At 41.2% G+C, this 21,014-nt stretch overlaps 1 protein-coding gene across 2 annotated transcripts in view; it reads right to left on the reverse strand.

The window, feature by feature from the left end:
* The window catches only part of Sumo1 (small ubiquitin like modifier 1), a 37,736-nt gene extending 23,398 nt beyond the window's left edge, over positions 1 to 14,338 (reverse strand). The window contains exons 1-2 of one of the 2 annotated variants that reach the window (XM_029564651.1): positions 14,177 to 14,338; positions 5,316 to 5,447 (exon numbers count right to left, since the gene is read on the reverse strand). In XM_029564651.1, coding sequence (XP_029420511.1) covers positions 5,316 to 5,447; positions 14,177 to 14,188 — 144 coding nt within the window. In that variant the 5' untranslated portion in view covers positions 14,189 to 14,338. The remainder of the gene's footprint in view (positions 1 to 5,315; positions 5,448 to 14,176) is intronic. The other variant, XM_008835449.2, reaches the window with a different exon arrangement.
* Positions 14,339 to 21,014: the final 6,676 nt, after the last annotated feature.

Consider the following 21,014-nt stretch of genomic DNA (forward strand, 5'->3'; position numbering starts at 1 on the left):
AGATAAATAAATAAATAAATAAATAAATAAATAAATAAATAAATAAATAAATAAATAATCTTTTATAATTCATACTGATTCAAAAAGTCAATCTGCACTCACTAAGAGTATATTTGGCACATTGAGTTTTACAAGCAAAGCAGAGCTAACACCTGTAGAACACATGCCAATAAAGTCAGAACTACTCAATTCTCTACCATTCAGAAATTAACAGAACATGATTCCAATGGCATAAGAATAATTAATTCCAAGAACTAACAGACTGCATGAAATTAAAGTTTCTGCACAGCAAAGGAAATGAACAGCAGAGTAAAGAGAGGGAGCCTATAGAATAGAAAAAGTCTGCCAACTACATATCCAACAGAAAATTACTAACTAAAAGCTACAAAGAACTCCAAAAATTAAATACAAAAAAACTCCAACTAATCAATAAATGGTTTTAAGGAACTGAACAGATAGTTCTCAAAGAAAGAAAATACAAATGATCAATACATATTTGAAAAAAATGACATGTTCAACATGCTTAGCCATCAAGGAAATGGGAAATAAAAACTGCTTTTGAGACTCCATCTCACCCAGTCAGAATGACTATCATCAAAAAACAAAATAGGACAAAAAGTGCTGCAAAGGACTGGGGGAGAGGGATCCGAGTCCTCTAAAACACTGCTAGTAGAAACAGAGTGCAACCACTATGGAGAGCAATACAGAGGGTCCATCAAAAAACTAAAAAAAATAGGCCAGGCGTGGTGGCACATGTCTTTAATCCCAGCACTCGGGAGGCAGAGGCACACGGATCTCTGTGAGTTCAATGCCAGCCTGGTCTACATAGTGAGTTCCAGGTTTGAGGACAGCTGGGCTACAGAGAAACCGTCTCAAAAAGACCAAAAAAAAAAAACACTAAAATTAGGGGCTGGAGAGATGGCACAGTGGTTAAGAACACTGGTTGTTCTTGCAGAAGACCTGGGTTCAAATCCCAGCACCCACATGGCAGTTAACAACTGTCTGTAACTCGAGTTCCAAGGGATCCGATAGCCTCTTCTGTGCGGGAATTGCACGACAGGGGTGCACTTACCTACATGCAGGCAATACACGCATACACATAAAATAAAAATAATAAAATATTTTTTTAAAAACTAAAAATAGACCTACTATGATTTAGCTGTAACACTCTTGGGTATATGTCCAAAGGACTCTAAGTCTGCATACCAAAAAAGATCCTTGACATTCATGTTTACTGCTGCACTATTCACAATAGCTAAAGTATGCAACCAGCCTAGATGTTATCAGCAGAAAAATGGATAGAGGAAATGTGGTACATATACAAAATGGAAATTAATCTTATTCAACTGTGAAAAAGAATGAAATTATAACATTTGCTGGAAAGTGAAGGTAATTCAAGATCATGACATAAGAAACAAGCCAGACTCAAAAAGACAAACAGCTCATTATTTTCTCTCAAATGTAGACTGAAATTCATACAGGTGTACACACACACACACACAAAAAAAAAAAAAAAAAAATATGGGGACTACGCTGTAGAGATCTAAAGCAGGGAGGGGGTAACAAAGAGAGGGCAATAGAGTATATGTGCCATGAAAGCAGAAGGGGGACTATGGAGGGGGAAAGGAACCACAGAGGGGTAGAGGGAAAACAGAGAGGGCAAATGGGTTAGAAGCAGGCAAATACAAACAAAATATAAGGATCTATACATAAGGAAATGTTGGGCGAGGAGTGGTAGTCTTTAGTCCTAGCACTTAGGAGGCAGAGGCAGGTTCATCTCTGTGAGATCAAGGCCAGCCTTCCAGACCAGCTGGGGCTACAGAGAGACTGTCTAAAGGGGAGCAGGGGGAGGAAATGTCATAGTGAAACTCATTTCTTTGTATGTTGAGGGAGGGAAGGAAGGAGGGAGGGAGGGTTACTCCAAGATATAGTTCAGATTCTAAGGAAATGCTTGGATGACAGTACTGACTTCATTAGTATGACCTCTTGCCTGTTTTTCTGTGGTGCTTTCAACATTTGCTGACTGCTGACTTCGTTAGTGAGCCAGTATTTCACCTGAAAACTCAAGACTTTTCAAATACAGTCTCACATTTCTATGAATTTGTATCACAGTAAACAGTTGTTTCTTCAAGTATCTAGGTAGCAAATATAGCTTACTGCCCCCAATCCTTCAGTAAAGGGCAATAAAAAGCAACCAAACCCACAGTCCTCTTTAATGGGAGGGAGAGGTGGTAAGAAGCTTTATTTAAGTTAGCACAAAACAAGATATCATCCCCTTTCCCCTAGCAGCAATATACCAGCAGCATACAAGTGAGCTCCAATGTTTCCTAGATTATGGTCACTATAGAAGATTGAGTCTTAGAACCAAAAGAATTCCCCCTCCTCCAATCAATCATGCCCAGTACACCACAACTCTCCTTTAGGAGCTTTCTCAGATCCCGAAACTACTCAAAAAGCATAAATGGCTTCCAATACTTTAAAATCTAAAAACAAAGTCCAACACAACATTTCAATATTCAATTTTATCACTGAACCCAATTTTCATTTTTCTCTCACCATTCATTTTACAAACCCAAGAATTCTGTTAACTATTTGCTAATATCCCCCAAAAAATGTCCATTAGCTTTATTCCACCTCCAGCCCTTTATGATCAGTTCCTCTACCTGAAATGTGTTCTCGGGGCTGGAGAGTTGGCTCGGTGGTTAAGAACATTGGCTACTCTTGCAGAGAACTCAGGTTTGGTTCCTAGCACCCACATGGCAGCTAACAACCATCCAATTAATTCCAGTTCTGGGAGATCAAATGCCTTCTGGTCTTTGCAGGCATTGCATGACATGGGTACACTTACATATGTGGAGGCAAAAAAAAAATCATACACATAAAATAATAAAATAAAAAACCTTTTCAGAACCATAGCACTCCCCTCAATCTCTACCTTCCTTTAATGCTTCTACTTGCAATTTATCCATCATGTATCCTCAAAATACTGACTTCTTTGACCTAACTTCTCTACTGTTATCCTTATTTTTCTATCATAGTCAAATTTCTCACAAGTCCTCAGCATTTGCTATGGATACTTTTACTTCCAACTCACTGTAAATTGGCATATGCAACACCGTTCTACTCATCAGAGGCAGCTGGACTCCTTGCTACTAAATCTAAAAGACACTCAAATTTTTCCATCTTTGGCTTCCAAGAGTTCACTGTCTCTCCATCTAAGTTTTTTCTTAAATGCTGGTCTCCTCTGAATTGTTGGTCTTAAATAACTCTTTTTTTCTTTGCCTCCTCTTAAGTACTAATGCCACAATTATCCTCTCCAACCTGACATTTTATTGAGTTCACACATCTTTATCCAAGCAGCTGAATATCTCTAGTTGATGTCTCTTGGGTATGTTAATGTGAACTGAAGGTATTATGTAATTCTTCTGTTAGCCATAATTGCTCTTTCTGAACACCAAAATCAAAACAAACTACAGGGCTATGAGCATAGCTCAAGAGTAAAATGCATGCTCAGCATACACAAAACTCTGAGTTCAACTCTCAGGACCAAAAACAGCAACCAAACAAACCAAAAACTGCAACTCTTTCTGGATTCCCAGTTACAATAAATGGTCACCATACAGTCATCTGACCACAACAAACGCTAACATTATCTTTGGCTTCTCTTTCTCTTAAATTTCATATTTAATCATTCAACACTTTATTAATTCTTAGTGGTGAGTAGTTCTCAAGCCCATCTCATTCTCTTCAATTCATTGCTTTAGTTTAGGCACTGATTATTAACTTTACTGGAACAGCATTAGTATGTAAGCCCTACTCTTGCTTGCTTCCTTTAATTAATTCTATAAATTGCTATCTGATCTGCTCAAAATCAAACTCCTTCCCTGGCACACAGTGGTTCTTCAGGTGCAACCTCCTGTTTTGCAATCCAACCTGAATCACCTCGCTTGGCAAGCAGTCTACCCTCTAGCCTTAATGGACTATTTATTGTTCTTTAAATTGGACAATCTCTACCTTATCTCAATTATCTCTAAATATGCTGATCTCTACTTAGAATACACTTTGTTCACTAATCCCCTTCCAACCAGATAACCCTTCCTACAAAAAGGTTTTCCAAATCACCCTCTTTAGTTTGTATACTGCTTACTTTTCTCTACTACAAATCACCTGCTTACACATCTATGTCCTTAAACCAGGTCAAGGAGAGAACCTGATACTTTCATTATGCCTATTAAATGTTTCCAGTAACAGGTTTACATCTTCACTACAAACTTATGAGAGTTCAATTTTTTCTACCTTTGTAATCTTTATCAGGCTAATACCAAGCAACTATCAAGTGTTCATTGCATCAGTAAACTTTTTCTGTATTATACCACAAAATGTTACTTAACGCTTCATAGTCCTACACACAGTGCTCAACTAAAGCAAAGAGCATTCAGTTCATTTTATTTTTAAATTTGTATTTTTTGTGTATAAGTGTTCTGCCTGCATGTATTAAGTGTACCACATGTGTGTAATGCCCATGGAGGCCAGAAGAGGGGGTCAGATCCCCTGGAACTGGAGTTATGGATGGTTGTTAGCTACCCCTTTCAGTTTTTGATATTCACAGTTGGGAATAAAGAGATTAATTCACTTTGGGGCTGGAGAAATGGCTTTGCAGTTAATAGAGCTAGCTGCTTTTGCAAAGGACCCAGGTTTGGTTTCCAGCTCCGACATGGCTGCTCACATCTGTCTGTAACTCCAGGTCCAGATGATCCAACATCCTCTTCTGGACTTCACAGGCACTGCATACACATGGTATAAATGCAAGTAAAACACTAATATACATAGAACTTTTTAAATTTTCAAAAAGATAATACAGCCAGGTATGGTGGTACACACCTTTAATCCCAGCATTAGGAAGAGGCAAGTGGATCTCTGTGAAGTCAAGGTCAGCCTGCTCAAGTTTCAGGCCAGCTGGGACTACAGGGAGACCCTGTCTCAAAAAAAGAACAAAAACAGCCGGGCATGGTGGTACACACCTTTAGTCCCAGCACTCAGGAGGCAGATGCAGATGGATCTCTGTGAGTTCGAGGCCAGCCTGGTCTACATAGTGAGTTCCAGGCCAGCTGGACCCTGTCTCAGAAAGACATAAATAAATAAATAAATAAATAAATAAATAAATAAATAAATAAATAAATAAATAAATAAATAAAGCTGCCGCCTTCCACAGGCACTTCATTTTAACAATTTCTTCCCAATTCTAAACCACTATAGGAATGGACATCTGTACCACTTCTGTGTCAGCCTCATGTTCACTTAATGTAATCATGCACCTTTTCATGGGCTCTCTTGTCTTTTTTCCTCCAGAACTGCCTGGAAAATAAGATGATCTTGGACAAAAAAAGGCCACAATCCATCTCTAGTGATCTCGGTGTCTTCTGTATGTTTTCTTTCCTTCTCTTACCCTATTTAAAAAAAATTTTTTTAAGCAGACAATACAAACAGTATGGCACACTAGTCAGAAAACAGTGAACGTCTAAGTGTAAGTCTGGGATAGAAGGTCATCAAAGACAGGAGAATCCAGAGGGCTGACTGATTTGGCTAGCAAGGATACACAAGCCCTACAGTAGAAGAAAGGGGTGACATAAAGTGTATGTATAAGATCAAAGAGACTGAACTCATAACTGAAACTGTAAAGGAATTTACTAGCTACTGTACATACACTATGAACTCTACTTTCCACGTTCAGCAGGAACAACACAGGTAAAAAGCTAGGCCTGGGAGGTGAACTAAACTGGAAGATACAGAAAACACAACAATTCACATTTATAAATGTACAAAATTCATAAGGGTTATATTGTACCACTTCGAAGTCAAAAGAACAAGGTCTTTGTAAAGATGAACTCTGGCAATCACTACATTGATAATTCAGTCTCATGGACAGAACATCCCATTTAACTACACCAGTCAGTCTGTCATGGACATGAACTGCTAATTCTTATTGAAAGAGGAGGAATTCTGTGGAAATTTAAATATTCATTTATTCTTTATAACATTATTTTTATTTTTAAAGGTATCATAACAGTATTGTGGTTATGTTAAGAGAACAAGCCCTCTTATTTACAAAGCAATGATATAATGTGCGTGGCTTCAAAATTTCATAGAATGGGATGGGATGCTGTAGATTAAAGAAAATGAGGGATAAGTACATGAGGGTCATTATATATACAGTTAAATTTTTCATAATAAAAATTTTTCAATAGCCAGGCTTGGTAGCACAATGACACCTTTAATTCTAGCACTGACAAAGTATCCTTTTTGTATCCATAAGAAAACAAAAGTAAGAGTGCAACTGGGGCTGGAGATATGGCTCAGCAGTGAAGAACACTGGCTACTCTTGCAGGTTTAATTCCCAGCACCCACATGGTGGTTAACAACCATCTACAGGGGATCGACCCTCTTTTCTAACCTCCACAGGCACTGCACAACACAGGTGCACTTACATACATGCAGACAGTACCCTCATACACAAAATAAAAATAATAAAATATTTTTTTTAATATTTTTTAAGTCTTTTTGAGACAGGGTCTACCTGTAGCCTCAGCTGGCCTGGAACTATGTAGATCAGGCTGGCCTTGAACTCACAGAGATCCACCTGCCTCTGCCTCTAGTGCTAAAACTAAAGGCATGAGCCACCACATCCAGCTAAAAATCAGTAAAGTATTAAGAGTGCAAGTTATGACAGGCATGGTGGCACGTGGCTTTAATCCCAGCACTCCAGGGAGGCAGAGGCAGGAGGATCTGTGAGTTTGAGGCCAGCTAGCCTGGTCTACATAGCGAGTTCCAGCCAGCTGTGGCTACAGGAAAACCATGTCTCAAAAAGACCAAAAAATAAAAATTAAAAAAAAAAAAAAAAAAAGAGGGCGGGGGCTGGAGAGATGGCTCAGCAGCTAAGAACACTGACTGTTCTTACAGAAGACCCGGGTTCAATTCCCAGAACCCACATGGCAGCTAACAACTGTCTATAACTCCAGTTCCAGGGGATTCAACAGCCTCTTCTGTCCTCCGTGGGCACTGCACGACACAGGTGCACTTACCTACGTGCAGGCAATACATACATATACATAGAAGAGCGCAAGTTATCTAGTAAGAATGGAAGAGAAAGAAATATATACAAAGCATTGCAAAGCCTCCTCATCAATACTAAGCTAATTATGTCTCAACTTCTTGTTTCATGAGAAATTAGCAGCATACTTATTCAACTTAAAATATATCAGACTGTCTGCTTTTCAGTCCAAAAGCAATCCTAACAAATAAGCACTATAAAAATTATCATTTGTCTTTGACTGGCATAGGGCTCACACATGCAATCAACATTCAGGAGGATGAGGGAAGGCCAGCTCGGACTATACTATGAGTCCCAGGCCAGCATGAGTTAGTTTGTCTCAAAGGAAAATAAATTTAAAAAATAAATAAAAAACTAGGCAAGGCAGCACAGGCCTTTAATCCCAACACTCTGAATGCAGCCCAAGTGTACCTCTGTGAGATGGAGGTCAGCCTGGTCTACATAGCCAGTTGCAGGCCAGCTGGGGTTACAGGGAGACCCAGGCATAAAATAAATAAAAATACTAGAAAACAACTTTGATATACTTCGAAAGCAGACTTATCTGAATAAATACCTTATAGTAGGAATACAATGAATGTAATATAACAATGACATTTAATGATACACACCTAGAGGGCTAGAGAGATCACACAGCAGTTAAGAGCACATGCTACTCATCCAGAGTACCTAAGTTTGTTTCTCAGTGACACGTATGCATATACGCATACCCACTTAATAAATTTTTTAAATTTAAAAACTATTATAGGAGTGTTTTGGGGGGAAGGAGGGGCTAAGGGGACTATGACAGGGTCTCATTGAGACTACAGGCATATGCCACCACACACAGTTAATCTTCGGATTTTAAAAAATCAGTACACAGCATGCCTTTAATCCGGGCACTCAGGAGACAGAGGCAGGTGATTCCCTATGAGTTCAAGGCCAACCTGGTCTACATAGTGAGCTCCAGGCCAGCTGGGGCTCAAAAGAGAAAAAAAAAAAAAAAAAAAAAAAAAAAGAAAAAGAAATCAGTACACAGGGTCTTGATGTAAGTTGCACAGGTGTGTTCAGTTTGGGAAAATTTCAGCAAACCTTTAAAAATAACTGACCCTAAATAGTGAGAACAGTAAGGTAAGAGAACAGAACTGTACCCTTCCTTCTTTCCTTCCTTCAGCTCCTTTCCCTCAATACCTCATTATTCAGAAAAGGAAACTAAATGCAAAAAGAATAATCTTTAAAAATATATATATATTACATATTTTTAAGTAAACAGACATGTTGCAGGAATACCCAAATTTTGAACAGCAAAACTAAGATGCACGATAACAGAATCTGTGTGAACTTACCTACAAGTCTTTGCAGTAACTAGAATATCAGAATTATATGAAAACATTCATAATTTAAGGAAATCCCAAAAGGGAATACCGAAGATGTTTTAAGAGACTACTATCCATAATAATTCCAATGTCCTGGAGAAGAAAATTATTTAATTATATATGAAGTTCCCAAGTCTATTGTTAAAAGATCAAGAAAGCATGCAAAAAAAACCTATTCCATGACAACTAATGCTTCAATAACAAAACACCAAGGAATCTGAAACAGAAAATACCTGCTACTACATGTTTTTTGAGGCAACTTTCCAATTCTAGGGCCTAGAATGATACTTGGAACACAGGGAAAGTCAATAAATAATTTGTTAGACCACTCATTCTTTTTAAAAAGTAAAATAAAGCCTGATTCTCAAAAAAAAAAAATCCAATGAAGATACTTCTAACATTCATACTATATGTAAGAGTTAGAGCTACTATAGGGCATCATGATATATCAATTACTTTCTAACTATGATAAAACACCATAACCAAGGCAACTTATAAAGGGAAGAGTTTATTCCAGAAGGTAAGAGTCCATCATGGCAGGGAGGCATGTTGGCAGAAGTGGCCAGAGGAAAAAGCTGAATGCTCACATCTTCAAGCAGGCACAGGGCAGAGTGAGATAGACTAGAAATGGAGAAATGGGCATGGCTATGAACTCTCAAAGCCTGCCCCATTGACATGCTTCCTCCAGCATGGCCCCACCTCCTAAAGGTACAATGACCCTCCCCAAACAGCACCACAAACTGAGGACCAAGAGTCCAAATGCTGGGAGCCTATGAGGGACATTCTCATTCAAACCACCACACATATTTGAAAAAAAAAATGCTTTACAGTTTTGAAATTTCAACTACTAAACTAACATTAATGAGTACTCTGTAATTATAGTTTTCAAAATACTATAGTTTTTATATTTTCTATTATAATTGAAGTGCTTCATTATAATCTGTCTGCAATACCCACTAGAAGCACCTCGCTCTTTGAGAAAGAAAGCAGATACACAGCATTCCTCTCCTAGAACACATAATACCTAAGGTACAAGGTACCTTACCATTAACTAGATGTTCAAGTAACACCTACAGTTTAACATGTTTTATGATCGTGTACATTTTTGTTTCTTTTTGTTTGTTTTGAGACAGAGTCTCACAATGTAGACCAGGCAGGCCTTGAATTCACAGAGATCTGCCTGTCTCTGCCTCCCAAGTGCTGGGATTAAAGGCCTGCACCACCATGCCCAACATGGCTATATATTTTAATATACAACCAATTCATATTCTCTTGCAACCTCAAGCTGTTACCAAGATCAGTAAATATTAATAACAAAGATATAAGAATACTGTAACTGTAGAAATGAATGTTATAATGGCAGAAGAAATACAATTAATGTGATAGGTAAAAATAACTGCACAATTCTTTTACTGAGAAATGGAGCCCATGAATCTGGGCTGACCTTAGGGATCTGAACTACCAATAAAATACAAGAACATTTCCAAAGCTTCATTATAGGAGTGTTAGTTATTTCCACTTGGTTGTTTTGTTTTTGTAAGGTACAAAGCTGCCTTTGATAATTTGGTATAAAAAAGAAATAGTATAAACTAGAATATAAAGGAAAGTATTGGTCCAAATTACCCTTATCCTTGTGATACTAAGCTTCTGGTTCTGTGAGTGTTTTCTCTTGCTGAAATGTGAAATTAGGCTGAAGAAGAACATTGGAACAAATTTCTGTTAATGATTACAGAGCGGTTCTCAATCTGCAATGGGGGAGGGGAATCAAGCACCCCTGTTGAGATCTTTCTTTAAAAAAAAAAAAAAAAAAAAGCAAGGGGGTTAGAGAGATGGCTCAGCAGTTAAGAACACTGACTGTTCTTGCAGAAGACCCAGGTTCGAATCCCATTAACCACATGGCAGCTAACAACTGTCTATAACTCCAGTTTCAGGGATCTGATGGCCTCTTCTGTCCTCCACAGGTATTGCAGGACACGACTGCACTTACATACATGCAGGCAATACACTCATACACATAAAATAAATAAAATATATTTTAAAAAAGCAAAAATGCTCACAAAACACTCCACTATTTTAGTGGATTCTCAGGGGTCTATAGGCTTTAGATTACAATCAATTTTAGACAACTAAAAGTCCACAAATCTACTACAGTGCTGAGATTGTAAAGACTGTTTTACTTAAATTTCAAAAATAATTTTTCATTCATCAATGAAGAACTAAATAATGTAAGCCCTTTGTGAACAAGTATCCACCTATTTTATGCTGAAATTATACAGTAACATACACTTGTAATCCCAGCACTCAGGAAGCTGAAGCATAAGGATCATTGCAAATGCAAGGCTAGCCTGAGTACAGTAAAACCATCTCCAAGGGGGATCTGAAATTATTACTCAACATCACTATCTTAAGTGTAAGCTAATAAGCTTCTAAGCATTAGTTGCCTCAGAAATACATTGTATACCCAGATATTGGGGCTTCCTTATGTGCTAGACAAGTTATCAATGACCTACACAGAAAATACATACTCTAAGACCACCTTCTGGAGACAGTAGTTAAGTCTCATGCTACTATCACACAAGAGTGTTTTGAGTTTTCATTTTGTTTTTGCCACAAAGTCTCACAGTAGCCCCAGCGGCCTGGAACTCACTATGTAGACCAGGTTGGCCTTGATCTCACAGAGATCTGTCTGCCTCTGCCTCCTGAGTGCTGGGATCAAAGACATGCACCATCACACTGCTTAAAATTTTTTAAATGCTATTTATTTTTGTTATGCTTATGAGTGTTTTGCCTGCAAGCACATTATGTGCATGCAATGCCCAGAGAGGCCAGAAGATGGCATCAGATGCCTGGAACTAGAGTTACTAGACAGGAACAGTCTTGTGGGTGTTGGGAACTGACCCTGGGTCTTAGCCAGTGCCCTTAACTGCTGAGTCATCTATCTAGCCCCCATGTTGCAATGCATGGCTCAATAAAAAACATTTGCTTCCATATTTCAATATGTCATGCTAAATTTCTAAAAACCTTCATTGAACACCAATGAACAAATGAGAAAAAAAAAAAAAAAAAATCACACACTGAACAGCGAGGTATAGCAGCATTAACTCTGTAACCCCAGCTACTCTGGAGTTTGAGTTCAAGGCCAGTCTGAGCTACAAAGTAATTCTAAGAGCAACCTGGACAACTAAATGAGACTCAGTAAGTAAAAAGACAACCGGAAATATGTAGTGTTTGTCTAGCTTTCACATCTTCAAGGCCCAAGGTTCAATGCCTGCCCAGCAAAGGGGGGCATTAGCATAGCTGTGACCTCGGAGACCCCATGGGAAAAATACGTGCCCTAGTGTCTTTTCTTTCTTCATATCCTCTTAAAAATTCTATTTATTTTTATTTACTATTTATTTTTATTTTATGTGTATGTGCTAGTATAGCCTGCATGTATCCAAGTGCACCCGTGTCATGCAATACTCAGAAGACAGAAGGTGACATCATATCCCCTGGAGCTGGAGTTAACACAGTTGTCAGCTGCCATGTGAGTGCTGGGAACTGAACCCCAGACTTCTGCAAGAACGGATAGCGATCTTAATTGCTGAGTCATCTCTCCAGCCCACCAAACTTTTTTATTAATTTTTATCTGTGTATGAATGTTTTGTCTGCATGTTGGTGCACTGGTACATGCAATAATCCTGCAAGCCAGAGGGAGGCGTCAGATTCCCTGGAACTGGAGTTATATATGTTTGTCAGCTGCCATGTAGTTGCTGGGAACAGAAACAGGGTCCTCTGCAAGAACAGTCAGTGCTCTTAATCACTGAGCCATCTCTCCAACTTCCTTCATATCCTTCTTAAATGACCTGAGTTCAAACTGGAGCAAAAATAATTCTACAATTTATTTTATAACTTTCTGAATATTGCTCTTTCATCAGGCTAACATGCTTTCTAGCTACTTCCAAACATCAAAATAAAATGCTAATAAAACAAAGCATTTACAGCTGTTCTTTCTTCTCCGGTAACCAAGTAAACAACTGTCTAGGGAGTTATTTATAATGCCATTCTCATCCCATTTAAGAATTAATCTAGAGGCCGGGCATGGTATCGCATGCCTTTAGTCCCAGTACTGGGGGAGGCAGAGGCAGGTGGATCTCTTTGAGTTCCAGGCCAGCTGGGGCTACAAGAGACCCTATCTCAAAAGACCGAAAAAAAAAAAAAAAAAAAAAGAGAATTTAGAGTATTAGTAAATCCACCCCAAACTAACCTACAGTATGAGCAGGCTATAAAACTACAAGCATACATTTTATAAAGTAATACACATCTGCAAAAACTTGGTCTCACCAATTGGTAACAAAACCGGGTTAAAAAACAAGGTAATAAATACGTTAACTTTAAAGATTCAAGTACATCATTTCTCAAAAAAGTTTCAGAATAAATATCACTAAACAAGTTAAAAAAAAAAAAAAACTTTCAAAATTGAAAGTCGCCAGAGCAAATAAAAGACCAGACAAAAACCCTTATCAACTGAAAACTAGACATAAAAGTGGATGAAGAAAATTTCGGGAACGGGTGGGGAACGACAAAAGTCACTATTTGAGTGCAAATGCCAAGCAAATTCTTGACACTAACACTGAAATGGAGCACTTTTCCATTAACTTTAAGTTTTTGGTAAATACTCTGTAACTGCACTAAACCCACAAAGTTTCTCTATCATTTTTCTCAAAAGTATCAGACTAGAGGAGCCTGCGGGAAGTGGAGATACATATCAAGATACACTTTGTTTTGTTTTTGACAGGGCCTCCCTACCGTAAGGTCCTCAGTGGACCAGGCTGGCCTCACAGGCGGAGATCCTCAGCCTGGGGAAGTTAAAGGCGAGCGCCACCACGCCCAGCGTTCAGGATACATTTCTACACCTATGAAACTGTCCAAGAATAAACAAAAGATACTCTTACTTTTTAAAAAGTACCCGTCATGTACGGACTCATGCGCAAATGAAACGGCTTGTTGTTACTCTAACAGTTTTACTCGGTTATTCTGAGTGCTCTTTTACAACGGGAGAGTGGTAGGACCAATCCCGAGTAAGAAACGGAAAGTACAGAAAGAGGCAAAGGCTCCTCCGCACCCCCACATGGGGGGGTGGAGACGGGGAGGGGACACGGGACCGACTCCGAGGGGAGTAACGGCGGACTGGTCCCCGCCGTCAACCCAAAAGAAAGCAGCACTGTCTGGGTTCCCGGTCACCTCGGACAAGGGGTATCCCCGCCGCCCCCAGCCTCCGGGACGAAGGTCCCAAAGTGGAGCCGAGCGGCTTTTCCGAGGCACCGAGCTTCCCAGTCCGGATTGTCTACCGTTACATAACTGGGCCTTGGGCCCTGCTCCGCCGTCAGTCCTGCGAGGAGAAACGGACGGTTTCCCCAGGGATGCTCCGGGGAGAAGCAGGCGGGGCTGGGCACCTGGTCGACTCGGGAGAGCGCTGGAGGGCCGTCGAGGGGGACACGGCCGCAGCGCGGGCGGCGAGGAGCCGGCTTCGGAGAGCCGGGAGGCCCCCGGAGCCCTTCGGCCACTGGCCGCTCCGTCGGCGCGCGGCGTTCTCGCTGCCCCTTCCTCACCGGCCGCCCCCTCCCCCAGCCGCGTCCTCTCTCCCGCGCCTCCATCCCCGGCCCCAGCCCAGCGGCCGGAGGAGCCGAGCCACGGAGGCCTGAACGGCGCCGCCCGAGAGCTTCCGGCGCGGTACCTGGTCAGACATGGTGTCGCTGGCTACGCCTCGGGTCTCCGCAACACCGCGGCCTCGGGCAGGCAGAACCTCGTTCTGGGGTTTACAAATCCGTCTCCCTTCCCCACAGCACAACACCGCGGCAGCAGGGACTTCCGGTACGTCTCGCGTCACTTCCGCTGGGCGCTTGGAGGAGGGGTGGGGAGACAGGAAAGGGAGGTGGCTAGAAGGGAGGCCCGGAGGCGAAGGATTGGAAGCTGCTTCGCGGAGGCGGAGCGAGGCCACACCAGTCCCTGCAGCTCGTGGGGAAGCTGGCTCCGGGCCTCGGTCCCCCCGTGGCCGCGCGTGCCGCCTAGACTCCTCCCCCTCGGACAGCTTGGGCTGTTCTGAGGGCTGAGCCTAGGTCTTTTGTCTCCTCCCAGCTTTACTCATCAACCCTCCCTGAATAGATTGAATTTCCAGTGTAATATTTTTATTACTGCCCCCCTCCTCACTTGTTAAACCAAACACATGACCTTGATTAAAAACCACAAGGAGCCGGGCGTGGTGATGCACATATTTAATCGCAGCACTTGGGAGGAGGAGGTAGGCAGATGGCTGTAAAATGAGGCCAGCCTGGCCTACATAGTTCCAGGGCAGCTGGGGTTACAAGCAGACAGTCTCTCAAAAAAAAAAAAAAGGAGGGGGGAGAAGGAAGGGAGGGAGGGAAGGAGAAGGAAAGGAAAGAAAGAAGGAAAGGAGAGAGAAAAGGATGGGACACAATCTTGATGACTACAAATGAAATAAAAGGCTGATGAAAGTTCTAAAGTGGAGGGAAGGAAATATCCAATCTTTGAATTAGTTGCCTTGACTTGAGCTACAGAAAAGACCTAAAATGCCTGGCATGATGGCGCATGCCTTTAATCTCAACACTCGGAGGCAGAGGCAGGTGGATCTCTGTGAGCACAAGGCCAGCCTGATCTAGATAGCAAGTTCAAGCCAGCTGGGGCTATAGGGAGACCCTGTCTCAAAAAGACGAAAAAAAAAAAGGGCCTAAGAGTTCTTCTTTCGAATACAGTGGTCTTCTGGCACAAGCATGGTGGAATAGGATTGAGAATCTTGAAATAATCCTTCACACAACAAATGTTAAGACAAATAGTGAGAAGCTGGAGAGATGCTCAGCGGTTAAGAACACTGGTTGTTCTTGTGGAAGACCGGTTCGAATCCCAGCACCCACATGGCAGCTAACAACTGTCCATAACTACAATCCCTGGGGATCCAACAGCCTCTTCCGACCTCCATGGGCATTGCACGACAGGGGTGCACTTACTACATGCAGGCAATACATGCATACACATAAAATAAAAATAAGTAAAAAATTTTAAAAAGAAAGCTAAAAACATTTTTAAAAAAGACAAATAGTGAAAAAACAACCTTTTCAATAATGAGACTACTAAACATCCACAGGCAAAAGAAGGAATTTGCATCCCTGTCTCACTATATATACAAAATTAAAATTAAATTTCAAAGGTGTATATGTACAACCTAAAACTAAAACTCTTAGGAGAAAACACAAACGTAAATCTTCATGACTTGTACTTTTGGTTTTGGAGACAAAGCATCAATATTTAGCCCAGGCTGGCCTTGAACTCATGGTCTTTCTGTGTCAGTCTCCCAAGAACTAGAATTACAGTTTTACATACCCCACCCAGTTTAGATTAGATAAATAACATTTTACATATGACACCAAAAGCACAAAATAAAGAAAATTTGAAAAATTGGATTTCATCAAAATTTTTACTTTGGGGGACTCCAGAGATGGGTCATCAGTTAAGAGAACGTTCTGCTCTTCCAGAGGACCCAGGAGCCAAATGGTGGCTAACAGCAGTCCTTAACTCCAGGTCCAGGGGATCCAATGCTCTCTTCACCAAGCATGTACATGGTACACTTACATATATGCAGGCAGAACGTGTATACAAAAAAAATTATTTTTTAACTTTTGTCATTAGTGTTCAAATAACAACCAAAAAATGGGAGGAATATTTGAAAATGTTTGCCACAGCCCAAAATAGGGGCTGCAGAGATGATTTAGCAGTTAAAAGCATTGGCTGCTCTCTCTTGCAGAGTACCCAGGTTTGGTTCCTAGCACCTAACAACCAGCTGTAACTCCAGTTCCAGAAGATTTGACACCCTCTTCTGAAGTCTACAGGCATTGCACACACAGGTGCACTTACATGCAGTCAAAATATTCATACACATAAAATTAATAAAATTCATATATAGAGAGCAATCCATTATAACTTTATATAACTCACCCAACAATGAAATAACAACCCAATTTCTTTTTTTCTTTTTGGTCTTTTTGAGACAGGGTCTCCCTGTAGCTCCAGCTGTCCTGGAACTCACTATGTAGACCAGGCTGGCCTTGAACTCACAGAGATTCGCCCCAATTTCTTTTTTTAGAACAACCTAATTTTTAAAATGAATGGGGTCTGGAGATATGGCTCAGTGGTTAAGAACACTGGCTGTTCTTGCAGAAGACCTGGGTTCGAATCCCAGCACCCACATAGCAGCTAACAACTGTCTGTAACTCCAGTTCCAGGGGATCTGACAGCCTCTTCTGTCCTCCTTGGGCATTGCACAACACGGGTGCACTTACCTACATCCAGGCAATACACACATACACATAAAATAAAAACAAATAAAATATTTAAAAATAAATAGCCAGGCGTGGTGGCACACGCCTGTAGTCCCAGCACTTGGGAAGCAGAGGCAGGTGATCTCTGTGAGTTCAAGGCCAGCCTGGTCTACATAGCGAGTTCCAGGACAGCTGGGGCTACAGAGAGACCCTGCTTCAAAAAGACAAAAAATAAATAAATAAGAATAAAAATGAGCAATTAGGCCTGGGAATGTAGTTCAGTAGTAGGGTGCTTCTCTACTATGCCCAAAGGCCTGAGTTCAATCCCCAGTAACACACACACACACACACACACACACACACACACTTGCACACACGCACACATGCACACAAGCACATAGAACTGGAGAGATGGTTCAGTGATTAAGAGTACTTGCTGTTCTTCCAGCAAGTACTGAACCTGGACCCAGGTTCAGTTTCCGGCACGCACATGGTGGCTCACAACTACATGTAATTCCAGCTCCAGGGGATATGATACCTTCTTCTGACCTCCCTGGACACCAGACACCCACATGGTACATTTAAATACATGTAGATAAAGAACTCATAAAATAAGAATAAAACAAATGTTTAAAACTTTTTAAATAGGCAATGGGTTTGAATAACTTTTTCTGATGAAGATACACTAAAGGACATAAAAATATGCTCAACATTATTAATTTTCACAAATCAAAATGGCAAAGAGACTGGGTGTGCTGTCCTTGACTTATAGCACCAAGCTATGCTATATATATGAGTTCACCCGTGTCATGCAATGCCATGGAGGCCAGAAGAGGGCTTTGGATTCCCCTGGAACTGGAGTTAAGAACGGTTCGTAGTCGCCATGTGGGTACCAGGAATCGAATCCAGGTCCTCTGCAAGAGCAGTCAGTGCTCTTAGCCACTGAGCCATCTCTCCAGCCCCGAGTATCTAATCTGTTTAAAGAGATTCAAGATTGCACAGTGTCTGCTCCTGATTAGTGAATGCCCGAGTTCAGCTGTAGGCAGTTTATTAGTCAGCAATGAGAATACTAAGCAAGGCACGTTTTCGAAAGGCAGACCCTCTTACATCTACATAAATAGAATGTATTTGCAAGTATTGTATTTTTTTTTTTTTTGGTCTTTTTGAGACAGGGTCTCCCTGTAGCCCCAGCTGTCCTGGAACTCACTATGTAGACCAGGCTAGTCTTTGAACTCACAGAGATCAGACTGCCTCTGCCTCCTGAGTGCTGGGATTAAAGGCCTGCACCACCACACCCAGCAAAATGGATGTGGAGGCAAACACTATTTTTTTTTTTTGGTCTTAGTCTCCCTGTAGCCCCAGTTGACCTGGAACTGGCTATGTAGACCAGGCTGGCCTCAAACTCACAGAGATCCGCCTGCCTCTGCCTCCTAAGTGCTGAGATAAAAGGCCTGCACCACCATGCCCAGCTGCAGCTATTGTAATTTTAACTAAGCAAAGCTGCATGTAAGCCCAGAGTCTCCATTTATGACCTTGGTTAGCTGGTCTGTGATAGCATAAGATAGGTATGGTCTCTGTGGGGATCCTTTCCAGGATCTGATGTTTATCTCCCCCCAAAAAATGGTTCCTATCTCTCTCAAACTCAGATTCAATCTTATGTATGCTTTTTCTAAAATAGTCATCATACAGAACAGAAATGTCTGCATTTCCTCACAAGAAATAAAATTATTACTAAAAAAAAGTAATATTCTGGTTTCTTATTGCTAGTTTAACAAATTACCATTAAGGACTCCTGCAATCTGAAGTTTGTAATGCTTACTACTTCAGGAAAGCCTTGGGAGACAGAAATTGGTTGAAGGAAACAAGTTTCTTTGTTGTTGTTTTTGTTTTGTTTTTGTTTGTTTTGTTTTGTTTTGAGACAAGGTCTCCCTGTAGCCCCAGCTGGCCTGAACTCACTGTGTTGAACAGGCTGGCCTTGAACTCACAGAGTTCTGCCTCTGCCTCCTGCATGCTGGAATTAAAGGCACACATGGAAACAAGTTTTTTCAAAGCCACAACATCAGCCTTGTAGAATAGAGGAGACCTTCATCTCAGATCTTTAGCTTAGGAGTTTCAGGACACAAAGAACTTTTTATAAGAGAGAAAAAGGAGGAATACAAACAATGGGCAGAAAGTCCATGTGTGGGGTGCAGTGTTCAAGGTACAGTATGCTTTCTTTCCACTTCTCTGCAGATCCGCATAATGGACTCTACTCTCCTATAAAGAACCTAAGGACTTTTCTTCGGTACCAAGGATTAAGTGAGGGAGCTGGACAGACAGCTTAGCAGTTAAGAGCTCTGGCTGCTCTTGCAGAGGACCCAGGTTCGATTCCCAGCACCCACATAGTGGCTAACAACCATCCATAACTCCAGTTCCAGAATCTGATGTCCTCTTCTGACATCTTCAGGCTTTGTACAACATGGGTGCACTTACGTACATGCAGGCAATACCCTCATACACATAAAATAAAATAAAAATAAAAATAAGAATTAAGTCAGAGGCAAAAGGCAAAAAGAGGGGGCCAGGGCAAGGGACAATTTCAAATGAACCTGTTACATAAATTCATTGTTTACAGTAAAAATGTATTATTCTACTCTCTTAGTCTGTTTTCTGTTGCTTTAACAAGATATCTGAGACTGTATCATATATAAAGAACACAGTTTGGGAGGTGCAAGAGCATGGCACCAATATAATACCAAGTGTGAGACACAGAGGGATATCACAGTGATGGTGGAATTAAGAGTCCTTTAATAGGGTCTGGAGAGATGGTTCAGCGGTTAAGAGCACTGACTGCTCTTGCAGAGGACCTGGGTTTGATTCCCAGCACCCACATAGCGGCTACGAACCATCCTTAACTCCAGTTCCAGGGGAATCCAAAGCCCTCTTCTGACCTCCGCGGCATTGCGCGACACAGGTACACTCACATACATGCAGGCAATACCCTCGTACACATAAAATAGAAATAATGAATAAAATATTTTTTAAAAGAGTCCTTTAATTAGTAATAGCTGGCAGTGGAGAGTGGGATAACACTCAAAAGAATGCTCAACTCAGGGGAAAGGCAAAGCAGGGTTTGTAAAGCTTAAAACCACAATTACATCATGGCAGGGGCAAAGCCAATCACCATAATTACATCAAATCACCATAGTTACTAGGGGCAGATCAGCTAACAAAGAGGTTCTGAGTTAACAAAAAGTTTCTAAGTTTTAGCTAGAAAAAAATAAGTTTCTCAGAGTTGCAGAAACAATGGGCTCCATGGAGATGCAGGTGTAGCTGGGAGAGAAAGTTCTGCTGGCTAATTGTGAGTTTCCCAGTATTGCAGAAACAGTGAACCCCCTGAAACTGCAGGGGCAGCCTCCATGAGGCTATGCTGGCTAGCTGGCTGCAGTTAGCATGAGTGGAGGAGGGGATGGCTGGGCAGAAACACAAAGTAAAGCAAAAGTCAGCTAGCACAAAATGAAGTCACTTTGGCCATTTGACCAACATCAGCTTGGCTCTGGTGAGGGACTTCTGGCTATATCACAACACAGTAAATGGTATCACAATAGCAGAGCTGGTGCAGAAGGGATCAGGAAGTCAGAGGGACTCAGGTATCAGGTTTGCATGCTCTTCTTTATTTTTCAGACTTTATTTTTATTTGTGTGTATGTGTTTGTGTCTATATGTATGTGCACATGCATGTGAGTATGCACAAGGGTCAGAGGATGGTGTTGGGTCCCCTGGAGCTGGAGTTACAGGCTGTATAAGTTCCCCAAATGGATATTGGGAATAGAATTCTGGTCCTCTGGAAGAGCAGCAAGAGATCTTGACTGCCGAGACATCTTCCAACCCAGCTTACTATTCTTAATTTTTTTTTGAGACAGGGTCTCCCAGTAGCCCCAGCTGGCCTGGAAATCACTATGTAGACCAGGTTGGCCTTGAACTCACAGAGATCCACCTGCCTCTGCCTCAGGAGTGCTGGGATTAAAGGCATATGACACCAAGCCCAGCCAGCTTACTATTATAACAACCCATGCTCATGAGAAATAAATCATTGAAATGAATGTTAGTTTCTTCTAAAAACAATGCTGTCATGACCTAATTCCCTTCCACCAAGTCCCATTTCCTTTTTAAATTTTATTTATTATTTTTATTTTATGTGTATGAGTGTATTGCCTTCATGTAAGTAAGTGTACCCATGTCCTGCAAAGCCTGTGGAGGTCAG

Source organism: Nannospalax galili, unplaced genomic scaffold, assembly GCF_000622305.1.
Source record: "Nannospalax galili isolate Female #2095 unplaced genomic scaffold, S.galili_v1.0 scaffold637, whole genome shotgun sequence".
In the NCBI taxonomy this organism is placed as follows: Eukaryota; Metazoa; Chordata; class Mammalia; order Rodentia; family Spalacidae; genus Nannospalax; species Nannospalax galili.